The following is an 18,554-nucleotide window of genomic DNA, read 5'->3' as shown; positions in this document are numbered from 1 at the left end:
AAGCAAGGAGGGGAAAAAAGGAACGAAGGAAGGGGGAGTAACATGCTGAACAGATGCTGTGTCCAGGTCCCAGAAATGAGAGAAAATAAATTAAGTCAAACTCCAGGCTCACCTAAGAGATCACAATGTGGTTTGTCACCTGATTAAGTTCACAGAAACAAAGTGTCAAGAGCTATGGAGGAGGCGTAAGCGCTAAAATCAGGGTGAGGCGAGGAATGCCCTGGGGAGAAGGGCTAGGAAGGCTTTCCTGGGGAGGTGACACAAGATCTGGGGACTGGAGCTGATGGAAAGGAGAAAGAACTGTCGGGAGACTCAGCCTGGACAGAGAAGGGATCGATGCGCTCGGCGCTCGGTGCTCGGGCGTCGACTGCTCGGCCTACGCACGGCCACGCCCCCGGCCACGCCCCCGAGCCGTCACTGCCGCCCGCCGCCGGCGCGCACAGACGAGATGTACCGGCTCCTGTTCGCCGCCGCACGGCGCGTTCCGACTGCCGGGCGCCCAGCCTGGGGCAGCGGGCGGCGCGGGACTCGCTGGCGTGCGGGGCTGCCGCCGCTCGGGCCCGGCTGGGCCGGGGGCCTAGGCTTGGGGCTGGGGCTGGCGCTCGGGGCCAAGCTGGCGGGCGGCCTGCGGGGCGCGCCCCCCGCGCTGCCCGCCGAGCCCGAGGCGGCGCCCCCGGCCGAGCCCCCGCCGCCCGAGCCGGGCCTGGGCCCCCGACCCCCGCAGGCCCCCGCGGGCCCCTGCCGACGCTTCGCCAGGGCCGTGGACAGCAGCCGCGACCTGCTGCACCGCATCAAGGTGCAGGGGGACCCCATCCCTGAACGGGACCCATCGCCCGGGCCCGGTACCCCAACCGGGACTTGGGACCCACCACCCGGGGGGCTGGCCGGGGGTCTCCACCTGGGACTGGGTGACTTACCACCCGGGGGGCTGGCCGGGGGTCTCCACCCTGCCCGGGGGATCCACTACCCAGGACCGACACCGCCAGCCCAGGCCCGGGGGCCCCACCCGAAGTCAGACGACACCTTATCCGCAGTCGAGACCCCCCCCCACCATCACCAACCCGGGGCCGTGGGAGCCCCTAACCGGGGACCGGAGGACCCCACCTAGACCAGGGCCTCCCCCAACCCAACCCCCCCACGACCGAGGGACCCCTCCCGGGCTGCTTCCGAGAAGAAACTTCCCGTTTCCCAATCGCCCGCCCCCGGCAGCGGGTCCTGGGTGGCGGTGCCCAATTGGGGCGGAGGTCAAGGTCCCCGCCGGGACCGCGCCCGTGGCTGTCAGCGGCGGGGGCGGGGCCCGGTGGGCGGGGCTTGGGTGGTGGGCGTGGTCTCTGTGGTGGGCGGGGCCTGGACCGGAGCCCCAGTCCACTGCGCGGGCGGCCAGGTGTCTGTCTGTCCGTCTGAACGGTCTGTCACTTTCCCTCTCTTCTCTCTTAGGATGAGGTGGGCGCACCGGGCATAGTGGTCGGAGTTTCTGTAGACGGAAAAGAAGTTTGGTCCGAAGGTGGGCACAGAAAAATGCTCTTTCACTGACTTGTCCGGTGCCAACCTGGGGAGGGTGCAGTTTGCAGTCTCTTGTGTTGTAGAAAAGACGCCTGGCGCTTTCTAGAAACTGCGGGATTTTGAGACTGCAAGATTCTGAATCAACAGGAGGCTTTAAAACTGGTCTTAGCGGGCGGGGGGGGGGTAGGTGGCATAATGGCTATGCAAACAGACTGTCATGGCTGAGGCTTCCAAGTCCCAGGCTCAATCCCCCCACCCCCGCACCACCGTAAGCCAGAGCTGAGCAGAGCTCCGGTTAAAAAAAAAAAACACAAAAAAAAACTAGTCGTAGCACCCAGCCCGCTGCCCGTTAGGACTAGATCTACGGCTCGCAGATCACCTGCACCCCGTGGGGCCTTCTGTCCGCACCTGGCCTGCGGGTGTGGTGGGATTTCAGGGCCAGGAGGCCCCGCCCACCCGGCCGGGAGAGGGCGGGGCGTGCATGTGAAATTAGCTGCTCTTCCTGTCTAGGAAATGTACAGATTCACTCCCCAGAGTGTCGAATCAAAACACACCTGCACACACTTCTGACGGGTCTCTGGAGAAACTGCGGAGCGGAGCCTTCCCCGGGCGGAGTGGGCTCCGGAGGGGGCTCGCCGTGAGCTGGAAGGGGGCGGCATGAGCAGGGACACAGCACGGCCCGGAGCCTCAGCATCGCTTCTCGGCCTTTTGGCTAAGATCAAGTGTAGTATCTGTTCTTATCAGTTTAATATCTGATACGTCCTCTATCCGAGGACAATATGTTAAGCGGATTTTTAGAGCAGGGAGATGGAATAGGGGCTTGCTCCGTCCACTCCGCGCATCGGCCTGGTATTGCAGTGTCTCCAGGAACGGTGCACCCCATCCGGGAATGACTGTGTCTGAAGAAAAGATTTCAGTGTTGCTCTTATCACTGTTCTGGTGGAAAACAAAGGGGCTTCTTACCGCCTGGGAAGCTGCACTAGCTTACTTGCTTCAGACAGCATGTTATTTTTTAATTTTTTTTTCCTCATCCCCTCCCCTGATAGCTTTGTCATTCTTAATCCTTCTGGGAGTGTAGACTCAAGGTCAATGCCGGGGTGCAGAAAGTGCAAGGTCTGGCTCCTGCGGTTGCTTCCCTGCTGAACGTGAAAGGTGGATCCATACTCCCAGCATGTGTCTATCTTTCTATCTAGGGGTCTGGGGAGGTGGGGTCTACCCATCTGTTCTGGGAAGTCCTGTTGGCATCATGGTAGCATCTGGAATTTAGTGGCCGAGTAATTATTTCTTAGAGCTGTGTCTCCCTTGACTTAGCTTGTTATATGATCCAGAAGCTTATAGAAGTAGTAAAAAAAGAAAAAAGTACATTCAAAAGTTATGAAATGCTGCGAGATCAGGACATTTCTTGCTGCTGCCCAATTTCGAGTCCCATAGCAACACTTCTGTGCCTCTAAAGGTTTCTTCATGCTTTTCATCTACTTAGCCTCTGCTGCTCCTGAATTAAACATGGGCTTTTAATCTATTCCAGCAGCCTGCTCTACACAAGTGTGGACATGAAATGCGGTAGCTATATTTCTGATGTGAAATCAGAGGGGTTTATTTATTAATAAAAGTGCATGTTAATGGGGGGGAGCAAAGGGGGTGCAGGTACAGAAATATAGCTTATAGGACTAGGGAACAACAAATATACGAGTCAAGCATCAAACTGAGGTACTTAGGATGTGCAGTTTTAGCTGGGAGAGTGGTTTCAAAGCAGCGGGAAGGAGCCTCCTTTTAGAGCCCTGGGCAATGTCACTTCTCCGCAGGTGGGACGCCCACCAACCAAGCAGACCAAGCAGAGCCCATTTACATACATATGGAAACTTTTTATTTTTAGTTTGTTACTTTGGCATATTCCTTACTTATTTTGTTGCCAGGTTTTTTTTGTTTTTTTTTTAATATTTATTTATTTTCCCTTTTTGTTGCCCTTGTTTTTCTTTTTCTTTCTTTTTTTTTTTTTTTAATTGGGGAATTAATGTTTTACATTCAACAGTAAGTACAATAGTTTGTACATGCATAACATTCCCCAGTTTCCATATAACAGTACAACCCCCACTAGGTCCTCTGAAGCCCCTTGTTGTTTTTCATTGTTGTAGTTACTGTTGTTATTGATGTCATTGTTGTTGGATAAGACAGAGAGAAATAGAGGAGGGGAAGACAGACGGGGAGAGAAAGATAGACATCTGCAGACCTGCCTCACCGCTTGTGAAGTGACGGCCCTGCAGGTGGGGAGCTGGGGGCTCAAACTGGGATCCTTATGCCGGTCCCTGCGCTTTGCGCCACGTGCGCTTAACCCAATGTGCAACCACCCGACTCCCCTTTTGTTTTTCAGTTGCTGCTAGGATTATTGCTGGGGCTTGCATGATGAAACCACGGCTGAATGGCTGGTTTGCTTTCTCTCTCTAATATTTTTATTTATTTTTTCACTATCAGCACATTTTATTTAAAACACAATTCCAAATAGCATACAAACATTACAAACTTAGATGTGAGGAAAACATAGCTATATTAACAATTTTATTTTTATTTATTTACCAGAGCTTTGCTCATCAAGGGGCAAAGGACTGAACCTGGGATTTTGGAGCCTCAGCACAAAAGTCTATTTGCATAACCATTGTGCTATCTACCCTCTTTGCTATCTGCCCTCTCCCCCTCTCTTTCATGTGATGGAGACAGAAATTGAGAGGGGAGGGAGAGATGGGGAGAGAAAAAGGAGACACCTTAAGCCCATCTCCACTGCTCCTGACGCTTCCCCCACCCCATGTAGGTGGGGACAAACAGGGAGGGGGGTGGGAGGACCTTGACCTTGGGGTTCTGAGCATAGTAAGTACTGTGTGTACTCAACCAGGGTACCATGGCCCTGCCCCACACCCTGATTATCTTATGATAGAGATGGAATCAGGTCGGCCTTTTGTTTGTTTTGTTGTAGGTAAGTCAGAGTCAAGCAGTGCTCTGGTCTAAAAAACTGAGGGTTGGGGGACAGCACTGGCAGACCTGGCAGAGGGCACACGGATCTTGGTTCAAGCGCCCTCGCCCTCGCCCTCGCCCTCTCCCTCATTCCTCACCTGCGGGGGCTTCATAAGCCAGAAGCTGGTGCCGCGGGTGTCCCCCACTTAGCCTTTTTCTCCTGTTTCTCTGTCCTATCAAAACGAAAAACAAATTTACTAATGAGACATTTTATTTTTTTGTAATACTGTTGTTATATAATTGGTATCGACACTTTATATATTTTTTATTGCCATGAATTCTAGAACACTTAGGTATTTTAAATCGCAGCCCCTCGCAGGCCTAGCCACATGTCCAGTACTCAGTAACTACATGTGGCTGGGGCAGTGCTGGTCAACAGAATGAAGAAGAAATTAAAAACTCAGGATTTGAATGCAAGGAAACAAGTGAGGTCATTGCCTGGGGTGGGTGGGGATAAAAGCACCTTTTGTGTGTGTGTGTGTGTGTCTGTGTGTGTGTGAGTGTGTGTATGTGTGTGTGTCTGTGTGTGTGTGAGTGTGTGTATGTGTCTGTGTGTGTGTGTCTGTGTGTGTGTGTGTGAGTGAGTGTGTGTGTGAGTGTGTGGGTGTGGGTGTGTCTGTGAGTGTGTGTGTGTGTGTATGTGTGTGTGTCTGTGTGTGTGTGAGTGTGTGTATGTGTCTGTGTGTGTGTGTCTGTGTGTGTCTGTGTGTGTGTGAGTGAGTGTGTGTGTGAGTGTGTGGGTGTGGGTGTGTCTGTGAGTGTGTGTGTCTGTGTGTGTGTGAGTGTGTGTATGTGTCTGTGTGTGTGTGTCTGTGTGTGTGTGTGTGAGTGAGTGTGTGTGTGAGTGTGTGGGTGTGAGTGTGTCTGTGAGTGTGTGTGTGAGTGTGTGTCTGTGAGTGTGTGTGTCTGTGAGTGTGTGTGTATGTGTGTGTATGTGAGTGTGTGTGTGGCCAGCAGGGTTATTGTCACTGGGAGTGTAGTGTCTGTGCTACCAGTTCACCACTCCCAGTGGCTTCCACCACCACCACCCCACCTTCTTTTGACAGAGAAAAATTGAGAGGGTTTGGGGAGAGATCTTGGTGAGGGTGGGATGGTATCTGTGGCATGGCCTCACTGCTCACTCACAAAGCTTCTCCCCTGCAGGTGGGGACTGGGAGCTTAGTAATGTGTGTGCTCTACCGTGCTGTGATTATCCTACATAGAGATGAAGTCTTTTCATATATATTAGAGAAAGAGAGGTGGGGGGAGAGAGAGAGAGAGAGATGGAACTTGGGTCACACACATGGCAAATTAATATGCTATCTGGAAAGCAGGTTTCTATTTTTTTTAATATTTATTTATTCCCTTTTGTTGCCCTTGTTGTTTTATTGTTGTAGTTGTAGTAGTTGTTGTTGTTGGATAGAGAAATGGAGAGAGGAGGGGAAGAAAGAGGGGGGGAGAAAGACAGACACCTGCAGACCTGCTTCACTGCTTGTGAAGTAACCACCCTGCAGGTGGGGTGCCGGGGACTTGAACCAGGATCCTTATGCCGGTCCTTGCACTTTGCGCCACTTGTGATTAACCCATTGTGCTACTGCCCAACTCCCTTGGTTTTTATTATTTTTACATTATTTTTTTCTAGTCAGAAAATTTTCATTATAATAAACAGTCACCAGGTAAAAATGCAAAAAAATTCATGCAATCATGGCAAAATATGTATTTTATCTTAACGAGAGAGAGAGAGAGTGAGAGACCAGAGCACAGCTCAGCACTGACTTATGGTGGTGCTGGGGATTGAACCTGAAACCTCGGAGTCTCAAGCATGAGTCTTTTGCATATCCATTCTGCTGTGTCCCCAGCACTGGGTTTTAAAAACATAGGCTTTAGGGGCGGGGCCATAACACACCTAACATAGGCTTTAGGAGCGGGGCCATAACACACCTGGTTGAGTGCAAATATCACAGTGCTGCAAGGACCCGACTTGCAGAAGGAAATCTTCACGAACAGTGAGTCAGTGCTGCAAATACCTCTCTCTCTCTCTCTCCCATGCATAAACATACTAAATAAATAAAATATTAAAAAATTCAGGGCCTTGTTTTCTTTACTAATTTGGTTCCTTATTCTCTTAAGATGTACTCTGTTAAGCATTAGAGACATACACAATTCCTTATTTTTTTTGGGGGGGGGACTAGGTAAAGATGAAATCTATTTTTTTTTTCTAACAAAGTCAAAAGCTTTGGGAAAGGAATTTTTCATTATTTTGTGGTGATTTCTTCAAAACCTTTATTTAGATGTAGTAAGAAAAGAAAATGAGGGAGTTGGGCGGTAGCATAGTGGGTTAAGTGCAGGTGGCGCAAAGCACATGGACCAGCATAAGGATCCTGGTTCGAGCCCCCGGCTCCCCACCTGCAGGGGAGTCGCTTCACAGGCGGTGAAGCAGGTCTGCAGGTGTCTATCTTTCTCTCCCCCTCTCTGTCTTCCCCTCCTCTCTCCATTTCTCTGTCCTATCTAACAATGATGACATCAATAACCATAACTACAACAACAATTATCGGGCTAGCTTCACAGGCGGGAGAGAGAGACGACCAGGGTCATGGCTGGGTGGTACATTGTTCAGTCTTTATTCATGTGGAACCCAGTGCAATCTAAGTTATCTCTAATCACAATCTTGTCCTTATATCTCTTGAGGCGGAAGAGTCAGGTCCGAAGAGGATGTACATAGGATAGGGGGTGGGGAGAAGGAAAAAAGCGTGCAAAACAGTGAGGATTAAACCAATGCCCTGGAGGCAGGGCGGTGCTTAGTTAACAGTGGTTATGTACATAGAATACAGTGTTAAGCAGGGGAGATTAAACCAATGAAACAGAAGGGGTCTTAGAAGCAGAATTTAGAAGCATACCAACAATTTCCCCTTTCTTTTTAACTAATGGCCATAGTATCAGGTGTGGGTGAACAGAAACCTATATCGTACAGGCATTTTCAAAAGAACTGGCAGAAGACATGGAGAAACAAGTAAGAGAGCAGCAAGAACCAGTGTGATGCCAAGGGGAGGCCTGAGGGGGCGTTTCCTGCCTCAAAGGGCAAGGCCTAGCAGGTGAAAGGGCATTTCTTGCCTCTGGGGGCATCTCTTGCTTCAAAGGGCGTTTCCTGCCTCTGTGGGCAGGACCTAGTAAGGAAGGGAGGTTTCCTGCCTCTGGGAACAAGAGCCTGCAGGTGAGGGGTGTGGCCTATAGAGTCCCAAGGCAGCTGGCTGCAGTCAGTCTTTGAGAAACCCAGCAGCATAAAGGGAAACTGCTGTAAAGTTGTGTAAAGTGTCCAAGAGGTGTACCAGTAAGTCCAATAAAAGTGTCAGTCCAAAGCAGATGTTTTTTCATGTGAAGATGACAGCTGTAATTCACTTACTTGTGAAACAAAACTTTTTAAGGTTGTTTAAACAGCATAAGCTCAATAGAAGAACCATGGTTAGAAGCCTCAGGCATAAGAATCATTAGCATAACCATTATGCTATCTACTCCACCCATATTCATACAGTTTTTAGGATTAAACATTTCACATTTATGCCAAGATGTAAAAAAATCAAAAGAGAAAAAAACAATTTTTGGATTGTTTTGGGATGTCTCTAGAAATCACGGCTGCGTCCAGCTTTTTTTTTTTTTTTGTAAAGTCAATGTCATACAAAAATTTAGTCATTCAAATCACTCTCTTATGAAACGCAACTAAAAGCAGACAGCGAACTTCAGATATTCAGAGAGAACAACGAGGGGGGAATCGAGAGAAAAGCTGTAGGCAGCTTGTGCTTCTTTCACCTTGAACCAGATTATCCAGATCTCACCATGTAGCATCATGAATCCCTGGAGGGCGTCCTAGTCCAAAAAGCTCTTTGAAATTCCATTTAGGGTGCTTCTGATGGTTCCTGCTGGATTGCTGCAGGCACCCATTTTGAAAAACGTCTTCCCATCGGAGAAAGAATCGAATCAGGAGGTAGAACTAACCACGTGTCTCCATCCTTGGGAATCACCAGGGCACTGGAGAATGCCCCCCAATCCAGAGCAGTCCCTCTCTGCGGGAAACACGGGAGAGGCAGTCCAGAAAGTTCCAGGAGAAATCTCTGCACATCTCCCAAGCTCCACGATCATGGTCATAAGGAACCAAATTTCCCGTTCAGGGAACCAAAGTGTGGCCCAGAGCGAAACGTTCCAGAGACAGAGAAACTGTAGAGAAAGAAAGAGTAGAGGCTTTGGGAAACCTTCATAAGTAGAAAGGCAGGCCATGGCGGCTTTATTTATCTGGTCTCCTTTGGTCTGCTGCATGTGTGTGGAGCCAAGATTCCTGTCCCTGTTCGGGCGCCATTATGCCAGGCTAGCTTCGCAGGCGGGAGAGAGAGATGACCAGGGACTCATGGCTGAGTGGTATGTAGTTCAGTCTTTATTCATGTGGAACCCAGCGCAATCTAAGCTATCTCTAATCACAATCTTGTCCTTACATATCCTGATGCGGAAGAGTCAGGTCCAAAGAGGATGTACGTAGGATAGGATAGGAGGTGGGGAGAAGGAAAAAAGGGTGCAAAACAGTGAGGATTAAACCAATGCCCTGGAGGCAGGGCGGTGCTTGGTTAACAGTGGTTATGTAAATAGAATACAGTGTTAAGCAGGGGAGATTAAACCAATGAAACAGAAGTGGTCTTAGAAGCAGAATTTAGAAGCATACCAACAAACAAAAAACAAGGGCAACAAAAGAGAAAATAAATATTGAAAAAAAAAGAAAAGCCTAATACCTGACTCAGGTAGGATGTTAGGATGCTGCACAAGGCACAATCCAGTTATAAGGCGCAGCCGCTAGACTTGTGTTGAGGTATCGCCAAACCTCTTATTCTCCACATGGAATCATACAGGTGGAATATCTGTCTCCCCTTTAGAGAAACGCAGGGGGAGTTATAAAGTGTGTCAGGCCTATTGATAGTGGCTCTGCCCTCACCCGCAGGTCTAGGCTATGCCGACGTTGAGAACCGAGTCCCGTGCAAGGCAGAGACGGTCATGAGAATCGCCAGCATCAGCAAAAGCCTCACCATGGTGGCTCTCGCCAGACTGTGGGAAGCCGGGAAACTGGACCTCGATGCTCCAGTGCAGCACTACGTCCCTGAATTCCCAGAAAAAGAATACGAAGGTGAAAAGGTAACACAGCCAAGCACACGACGGAGTAACCGCGCGCTACGTGGCTTAAATTAGGACTTCACAAGACCCCGTGGTTTATTTTGAAAGATCACTAACTGAATTGTTTTTAAGTCCAAATGAGAGTGGGATGGGTACTTGTCAGAGGTCTGAGGCTAAAGATCTGTCCAGGGGGAGTCGGGTGGTAGCACAGTGGGTTAAGTGCACGTGGCGCAAAGCACAAGGACTGGCATAAGGATCCTGGTTCGAGCCCCTGGCTCCCCACCTGCAGGGGAGTCACTTCACAGGCAGTGAAGCAGGTCTGCAGGTGTCTTGTCTTTCTCTCCCCCTCTCTGTCTTCCCCTCCTCTCTCCATTTCTCTCTGTCCTATCTAACAATGACATCAATAACAATAATAACTACAACAACAATAAAAAACAAGGGCAACAAAAGGGAATAAATAAATATTAAAAAAAAAAAAAAAGATTTGTCCATAGCGTGCTTTTCCAGCCAGTTTTAAATGGGTATTGTTACTGAGGAATCAGCCCTGAGATGCCAGCAGCTGCCCGTGCCGTTGGCTGTCCTAACTGCATCTTCATGGCCTTACATTTAGGTTTCCGTCACCACCCGATTACTGATTTCTCACTTAAGTGGAATTCGTCACTATGAAAAGGACATGAAGAAGGTGAAAGAAGAGAAAGCTTACAAAGCCTTGAAGATGGTAAAAGAGTCAATGGCCTCGGACCAAGAAAAAGAGCTAAAAGAGAAAGTCAGCAAAAGCAGTGAAAGGAGTGACTTAGCTAAGGGGAAACTAGAGCAGGACGGTGAGGCCAGATGCCGGCCTTCGAAACCTGCCAAGAAAAAGAACGACTTTGAGCAAGGCGAATTATACTTAAAGGAAAAGTTTGAAAATTCAATCGAGTCCCTCAGACTGTTTAAAAATGACCCTTTGTTCTTCAAACCTGGTGAGTGTTCACACCTCCTCTTGCCAAAGTCCTAGCTATCAGAGATTCCCAGGGAATCCAGGAAGACACCCTTCTGAATATCCCCAGTGTGGCTGCTGCTGGTGTGGGCCATGCCTGCAGTTCAGGCCTTCACTGTTTGGCTGTGGTTCTTGTCAGAGCCCAGCGTCCAGGCAACTAAGTGTTTCCGGTCTGGTGACTTAAGGATTCTTAGTGGTAAGATGGTTGTGTGGCAATTATGCACTGATGTTGAAATAATAGTCCTCTCCCCCAGAAAGAAAGAAAAAAATATCTGGACCAAAGTGAACAGGATAAAGTATTATTTGTATGCTAGCATGTAGTTAGAATTTAAGTGGCCCAGTTTATTTTTTGCCTTCATTCTTTAGAAAAATAAATGTTCATCCCCTCACTTGATTTCCCAGAAAGCCACCAGTCTCTGTCAACTGGCCATGCTTATGTCCTTGGGTTCCATTTCCATTCTGAAAGTTTTTGTCATAAACTGGTGTTCTACAGGTATGATTAGTAAGGGCAAAGAAATTAATTTGGGATTTTGTCTTGGATGATAAGCTTCCCACCTATTTTTAATACAGTCCTAATCTTTGTAGAATTCCAAATGATACACAGGCAGTAGATATTTGAGATGTAAATTGTTATTTATGTTGTAATACATATTAAAGTGAGGTTTTTTAAAAAATATTTATTTCTTTATTCCCTTTTGTTGCCCTTGTTGCTTTATTGCTGTAGTTATTATTGTTATTACAGATGCTATCATTGTTGGATAGGACAGAGAGAAATGGAGAGAGGAGGGGAAGACAGAGAGGGGGAGAGAAAGACAAACACCTGCAGACCTGCTTCACTGCTTGCGAAGCGACTCCCCTGTAGGTGGGGAGCCAAGGGCTCGAACCAGGGTCCTTATGCCGGTCCTTGTGCTTTGCGCCACATGCGCTTAACCCACTGCGCTACCAGCTGACTCCCTAAAGGTGAGGCTTTTATAGCTGCACTATTTTGTTTTTATTTAATTTAAATTTTCTTTTTTCTTATTGGATAGAGACAGAAATCAAAAGGAGGGAGAGACAGAGACAGAGACACCAGCAGCCCTGCTTCACCACTCATAAAGCTTCTCTCCTACAGGGGGGGTTGGGGGCTTGAACCCAAGTCCTTGCACATTGTAACATGTGTACTCAGGCAGCTGTACCACCACCCAGCCCACAGCTACATGCATTTTACTAAAATAATTTGTACAACTGTTATAGGCCCTAATCCAAGGGGTGGAACAATACTAAGAACAAGAGAGTTAACTAAAAAAAAAAAAAAAATCAAATCTGCATTTTCCATCCTTCTTGTTTTGTTACCAGTTTGAAGGGTTTTTGTGTTGTTTTAAGATGGGACTTTTATTTTATTATCATAGAAAGGACTAGATGTATATGAAATTTTAAATATACTCTTTACTGTGTTAGAGGCCTAGCATAAGCAGAGCGACTGTGAAATTAACTTAATGTGATTGAACATATTACTCATGATATTTTATAAATTCTAAAGCAGCATTCTAGTTTCAAGGGATGTGAGTTTTCAGTGAGAAAGTATTTTGCATGTTTTAATAATAATGAAGCATTTTCTTTTCTTTCCTTCCCCTGGTAATGGTGTCTCAAGGTAGTCAGTTTCTGTATTCAACTTTTGGCTACACCCTACTGGCAGCCATAGTAGAAAGAGCTTCAGGATATAAATATTTGGACTATATGCAGAAAATATTCCATGACTTGGATATGTTGACAACTGTGCAGGAAGAAAATGAGCCAGTGATTTACAATAGAGCCAGGTAAATAAACCCACCCCTGTCTCGCCTTGTCTCAGCTCCACACTGTCTTACCAGTTAAAAGTCAGCCTTCCCTAGTCTCCATTCCAAAATCAATTTGGCACATTTCAGGAGCTTTTCCACATGTCTGTCTTCCCATGTCTGTCTTTCTCTCTGTGAGAGAAAGCTACTTAATTTATAAAGTAGCCTCCACGACTTAGATTAAACATAGTACTAGCAGCATAAGCACAAGGATGATTAAACCAAAACTGCTCCCTTTGTAGCTACTGTAATGTGCTTTTCAGTTACCCCTTTTATAAAGCTACTTATATAAAGCTTTTTAAAATTTACTTATTCCCTTTTGTTGCCCTTGTTGTTTTATTGTTAGTTATCGTTGTTATTGATGGTGTCATCTTTGTTGGATAGGACAGAGAGGGGGAGAGAAAGACAGACACCTGCAGACCTGCTTCACCGACTGAGAAGCGACTCCCCTGCAGGTGGGGAGCCGGGGGCTCGAACCGGGATCCTTCATCCAGTCCTTGAGCTTTGTGCCATGTGCGCTTAACCCGCTGCGCTATCGCCCGACTCCCATATAAAGCTTTTTATTTTTTTATAGAAATCCTTAATTTATAAGGCTTTTCTCATTTGTCTCTTACTCATTTCTTAATTGTTTAAATTTTCATTTGGAAGTTCATTCATGCAGAAAAGTCTATGACATTTATTTATTTATTTATTTATTCATTATTGGGTAGAGAAAGATTAAGAGGGCAGGGGGAGACAGACACCTGCAGCCCTGCTTCACCACTTGTGAAGCCTTCGCCCTGCAGGTGGGGACCAGGGCCTTGAACCTGGGTCCTTGCGCACTGTAATGCGAGTGCTTAACCAAGTGTGCCACCTCCTGGCCCTTCGTGTTTGGGTTTTTTTTTTTTTTCTCCCCATGAATTATTGGGAATAAGTTTCAGGCACTAAGCCCTTTACCCATAACCCTAAATGCATCTTTACTTTTGTTTGTTTACCGTCACTGGGGCTCTGTGGCAGCGCTGCGAATGCACACGCTCCTGGCTGTCGCCTCCCTCTTTCTCCCTGTTTTATTTGCCAGGACAGAAAGAAATTGAAAGGGGAAGGAGGAAGGAGAGAGAGAGACCTACAGACCTGCTTCATCACTTGCGAAGCACTCCCACTGTCAGTGGGGGAACGGCAGCTCGAACCCAGGTCCTTGCAGGGACTTTCTGCATAGTACTGTGTGGGCTTAACCAGGTGCACCACCACCCAGCCCTTAAATTTCATCTTTCTAAAAACAAGGATATTCAAGAAATTAACATTGACACAGTACTTTTCTTAATTTGCAAACCTTAATTTTGCCTGTTGTCCCAACAATATCATTATAGTAAAAGGAGAAGAAAAAACCCAATAATTTCCAGGTCCAGGATCCAGTCCAGGACCACACATACATTGTCACACGTACTTATCTTGTGTCATGTGTCACATCTGTTCTGTTACCATTGGTGGAATTTTAATCACTTTGTTTTGGGGTGTTGGGGAGGTACATGCCCCCCCCCCCCAGGCTTGTCCACTGTGAACATTTGCTAGACATTTTATTGAAATACATCAAACTCTAATGTTATCTTCATGTTACTGGGAATCTGTGAAAGGGGTGTTGGGAGTAACTTTTGAGGCCAACAGCTGGTGTGTTATGGTTCTGATGTTTTCTTTTTCCATTTTACTCTTGTTACTACTTGGTTGGTTAGATACCACCTAATAAGTCAGTGGTTACTTTTACCTTGACTACTTCCACTAAGATAAAGTTTCAGTGGCTTAGTGGTAATCAAAATAGATGAATTAATGCAGAGTATTTTTAATTTTACTTATTTTAATGAGAGACAGGTAAATAGAGGGGGTGGGGAGGGCATGTGGAGCAGTTCAGGGGATCAAACTTGGCATTTCAGAGCTTCGAGTGAAATAACCACTATGCTATCTCCCAGCTCCTGGATCTTTTAAGGTTTGAGTATTGTTCATTCTTCTCTTGTGTTTAAATGACCAACCTTAAATTACCAACTTCTTAAAAACAATCTAGTCTGTATTGCACAGCAGCCTGGAAAAGATGTTGGGGTCTAAAAGAAATGAGCTTAGCAGTGAGCAAGGAATCTTAATTCCTATGACCTTAAAATGGTCTGTATTTCTCAGCCATTTCAGACTCCGGTGTTGATGATTTTCAGGTCCACCCTCACCTTCTTTTAGAAAGCATGAGACAATCTGACAGGACTACCAGGGGGTCTGGATTAAATCTAAAATAAAATTGCTAGTAAAGGTGGCGCCGATTCCTGGCTCTGCTTTGATTTAGATTAAGGGGCTATCGGGACCATCTGGGCTTACCTATGAGGGGGCGAGACATGTAATTAGTGAGTCTCCTCTAAGCTGAAAGCCAGCCTCTGAGAGCACAGACTGCAGAGCAGCTGACAGTTGCGGCTTTCTTAATGTGTGTCAGACCCTGCACAGACATCTCAGTATGGCCTCGCCCATCCCGGTTTGTTTAAAGGGGCCTCAGCAAAAGAATAGGGCATGAAAGAGGAGGAAACATTTCATTCTCACTTCTTTTAAAAAAACAAACAAACAAACAAACTGGGAGTTAGGCAGTAGCACAGCGGGTTAAGCGCATGTGGCGCAAAGCGCAAGGACCAGTGTAAGGATCCCGGTTCGAGCCCCCGGCTCCCCACCTGCAGGGGAGTCGCTTCACAGGCGGTGAAGCAGGTCTGCAGGTGTCTGTCTTTCTCTCTCCCTCTCTGTCTTCCCCTCCTCTCTCCATTTCTCTGTCCTATCCAACAATGATGATATCAACAACAACAGTGACTACAACAACAATAAAAACAAGGGCAACAAAAAGGAAATAAATAAATATTTGAAAAAAAAAAAAAGAAAGAAAAACCTTTCCTTGGGGCTGCGAAACAGCTCAGCCAGGTTCTGGCCGGGTGGCACCCAATGGAGGAAGCTTCCAAGTTGTGGTGTCTTTCCTCCTCTCCCTCTCTGCGTTTGTATCTCTGAGCAAACCCACTCAGAGCAGCATCACAGAGTCATCCCTGTACAAGAGAAGACCTGGGGCCACTGGTGTTGGGGGAGCCAGGAATCCCAGGCTTGAGAGCCCAGAGCTACATGGGAACAGAAGTGCTGAGGCAGCGTGTCACAGGGAGACAGAGAGATGCAAAGAGGGTGTGTGTAGGGGCGGAGGAGGGGTGCTTAGTGGTGAGGAAGGAACAGAAGCCAGGACGTGAGGCCTTATGTAGGGGGCAGGTGCCTGGAAGCTGCGGCGTGAGGTGTGTTTCCTAACTTCCTAATCACTGAGGAAGGACCAAAGACCACAGCTGACGCGGGCAGCTGAAATCACTGTGACAGTGTCAGGCGCCAACAGAAAAGCAGGTGAAACCCTGGGAGATGGAGGTTGGGGCAGCACGTGGAGGTCATGAGGCCGAGTCTGGCTGAAGCACAGCCATGGCGGGGGCTGGGGGGGAGAGTCTGAGATCTAAGAGCTCAAACAGTTGGAAGTGGTGTCCCGGCCATGGCTTGGGTCGGCCCAGGCAGTTTGGAAAATAATAATAAAAAAAAAAAGATCCTCAGAGGCGAGACAGTCAGCCAGCTGGAAATCCAAGAGCAGCACTCATGGCGCTCGAGGCTGAAGCCTCCTGAGCCGGGCTGCTTTGTGAGATGAGCTAGAGTCTCAAGGCCACACACTTTACATCCCAGCATCCGAATGGTGCCTGAGCAGCGGCAGTGCTCTGTCAGTGACTGTGTGGGCACACCAGGTGACTTCATTTAGCATCGAGCTCCCTAAAGGATGCGGGGAGCTTCGTACACAGCCCTAGGTCTGCTGAGTGGGTCTCCTCCTCGGCATTTATGAATCGAGATTCTGAGGCCGAGAGGCAGCACAGAACAGGGAGACCAGACTGGCTTTGTTTGAGTCCTCCTCTGCCGCTTACAAACTGTGTGACTCTGGACAAGTCGGGTGCCTCCTCTGTGCCTCAGTTTCCTCATCTATAAAACAGGAGCTAGAGCAGTGCCTGTGCACACAGGTAGAGGGCTGAATCAGTGACTAGTAGCTGTCAATCAAATAAAATCCGCATAGATAATGGGAGTCGGGATTTAAATTTAGGTTTGCTAAATTGACTTTATTTTTTTTTTAATTAATTATTTATTTATTTATTCCCTTTTGTTGCCCTTGTTGTTTTATTGTTGTAGTTACTATTGTAGCAATTGATGTCATCGTTGTTGGATAGGATAGAGAGATGGAGAGAGGAGGGGAAGACAGAGAGGGAGAGAGAAAGACACCTGCAGACCTGCTTCACCGCCTGTGAAGCGACTCCCCTGCAGGTGGGGAGCTGGGGGCTCAAACCCGGATCCTTATGCTGGTCCTTGTGCTTTGTGTCACCTGTGCTTAACCTACTGCGCTATCGCCCGACCCCCGCTAAATTGACTTTTTGGTGGTTTCTCCTACCAATAAGTCCCACACCATCTCATCATTCATGGCACTTCTCATTATCCTTAGCCACGGGATCTAGTCTTCATTCTAGGCGAGGGCATCTTGACGCGGACACATTGGTTACGAAATCCGAGTGGGGCGCCTGATCCCTTATGTCCATGGACTTCAAAGACCTACCAGACGAGGGCGCTTCTGCATAAACACAGGGCAGCTAGATCATGTTTGATTTTTTTTTTTTCTTTATTGCCATCAGGTTTATCGCCAGGGTTTGATGTGTGCACTGTGAATCCACGGCTCCCCAGGGCCTTCTGTTGATATTGTTATTTTTTAATAGAGACAGAGAAATTGAGAGAGAAGGAGAGAGAGAGACACCTGGAGCCCCACTTCACCACTTGTGAAGCTTCTTCCCCCTGCAGGTGGGGAGTGGAGGCTTGAACCTGGGTCCTTGCATATGGTAATAGGAGGGACAAAGGTACAAAGAACTGTAACAGATATTAAAAACTTGGAGACTCAGCAAGGTCAAACTATTCCAACAGGGGAAAAAATCTCTTTCTCTGCTTGAATTCACAAGGGAACTCAACTGGTTTTCTCCACTATCTGTGTTTCACTAAACTTTACATCATGCTCAGAGTCGGCGGTTACTTTCCGAGCAAGACAGTCTGTCTTACGTGAATGCCCTCCTAGTCTCTGTCAGGTGTAAAGCCAACAGGAGACTGACTAATCCATGTTCTTGTCCGTTCTCCTTGCCTTTCAGATTTTATGTTTACAATAAAAAAAGGCGTCTTGTCAACACCCCTTATGTGGACAATTCCTACAAATGGGCCGGCGGCGGCTTCCTGTCCACAGTGGGGGACCTGCTGAAATTTGGGAATGCAATGCTGTACAGTTACCAAGTCGGGCTGTTCAAGGACTCAAAGGAGAACCTCCTGCCCGGATATCTCAAGCCAGAAACCATGGTCATGATGTGGACACCAGTCCCCAACACAGAGATGTCCTGGGACCGAGAGGGCAAATACGCTATGGCATGGGGGGTGGTGGAGAAAAAGCAGACGTACGGCTCCTGCAGGAAGCAGCGGCACTATGCCTCACACACCGGGGGCGCCGTGGGGGCCAGCAGCGTCCTGCTGGTCCTCCCAGAAGAACTGGATGCAGAAGCCTTAGGCAGCACGGTCCCGCCTCGGGGCATCGTGGTCTCCATCGTCTGTAACATGCAGTCCGTAGGCCTCAACAGTACCGCTCTGAAGATAGCGCTGGAGTTTGATAAAGACAGGTCAGAGGCACCTTAACATTCCCAGGTGCAAAATGAGATGTGGGTGTTTGGTTTTCTCTCTCTCGCTCGCTCGCTTTCTTTGAAACATTAACTCAAAGTCTCAAAATACATGAGACTTTTTTTCTAAGAATAGGTTTGTAACAGGGTATAATCAAAAGCAGACAATTATGTACCTCTAATTGCTTACTTTTGGAACTCTCTTCTGTTGTAGGGTTTAGTCCTTTAAACTCAGGGAAGTAACTACATCATTTTTACTCTTTGGAAAAAGTGTTAACTATCGAAATAAAATATTCTGATAAAAAAAAACAAACCAGAAACCACTGTTGGAATGTGTAATCTGGAGTAAAATTCAAGAATCATCCAAAGTCGTTCTTTCAGTGTGACAACAGAAATAAGATTCTGAGAAAGGGCATGATGGTTACTATCTGTTGC

General features: G+C 47.5%; 1 protein-coding gene and 1 non-coding gene across 3 annotated transcripts; both read left to right on the top strand.

Annotated features, from left to right (window-relative positions):
* The first annotated feature begins 282 nt into the window (after positions 1–282).
* On the top strand, positions 283–18,428 carry LACTB (lactamase beta). 2 transcript variants are annotated; one of them, XR_009545262.1, is made up of 6 exons: positions 283–796; positions 1,438–1,504; positions 9,464–9,654; positions 10,244–10,595; positions 12,247–12,408; positions 17,607–17,745. XR_009545262.1 is itself a non-coding variant. In XM_016192655.2 (6 exons), the coding sequence occupies exons 1-6, from the start codon at positions 284–286 to the stop codon at positions 18,136–18,138; spliced, it is 1,821 nt and encodes a 606-aa protein (XP_016048141.2). In that variant the 5' UTR covers position 283; the 3' UTR covers positions 18,139–18,428. The 2 variants fall into 2 exon arrangements, 1 of the variants encoding a protein (XP_016048141.2); XM_016192655.2 differs by having other exon boundaries at positions 12,243–12,408; positions 17,607–18,428.
* LOC132533544 (U2 spliceosomal RNA) lies at positions 2,196–2,386 on the top strand. The gene has a single exon (XR_009545418.1). It is a non-coding gene; the product is annotated as a U2 spliceosomal RNA (small nuclear RNA).
* Positions 18,429–18,554: the final 126 nt, after the last annotated feature.

The sequence above is a fragment of the Erinaceus europaeus genome, chromosome 16 (genome assembly GCF_950295315.1).
Source record: "Erinaceus europaeus chromosome 16, mEriEur2.1, whole genome shotgun sequence".
Lineage (NCBI taxonomy): Eukaryota > Metazoa > Chordata > Mammalia > Eulipotyphla > Erinaceidae > Erinaceus > Erinaceus europaeus.
Note: the sequence above shows the minus strand (reverse complement) of the source record. Positions and strands in the feature narration are given on the sequence as shown.

Bases quoted from the DNA above. Each gene is read 5' to 3' on its own strand.
- LACTB (XM_016192655.2), top strand. From the start codon at position 284: ATGGAAAGGAGAAAGAACTGTCGGGAGACTCAGCCTGGACAGAGAAGG. The intron at 797-1,437 runs GTGCAGGGGGAC...CTTCTCTCTTAG, and splicing joins ACCTGCTGCACCGCATCAAG to GATGAGGTGGGCGCACCGGG. The intron at 1,505-9,463 runs GTGGGCACAGAA...CCTCACCCGCAG, and splicing joins AAAAGAAGTTTGGTCCGAAG to GTCTAGGCTATGCCGACGTT.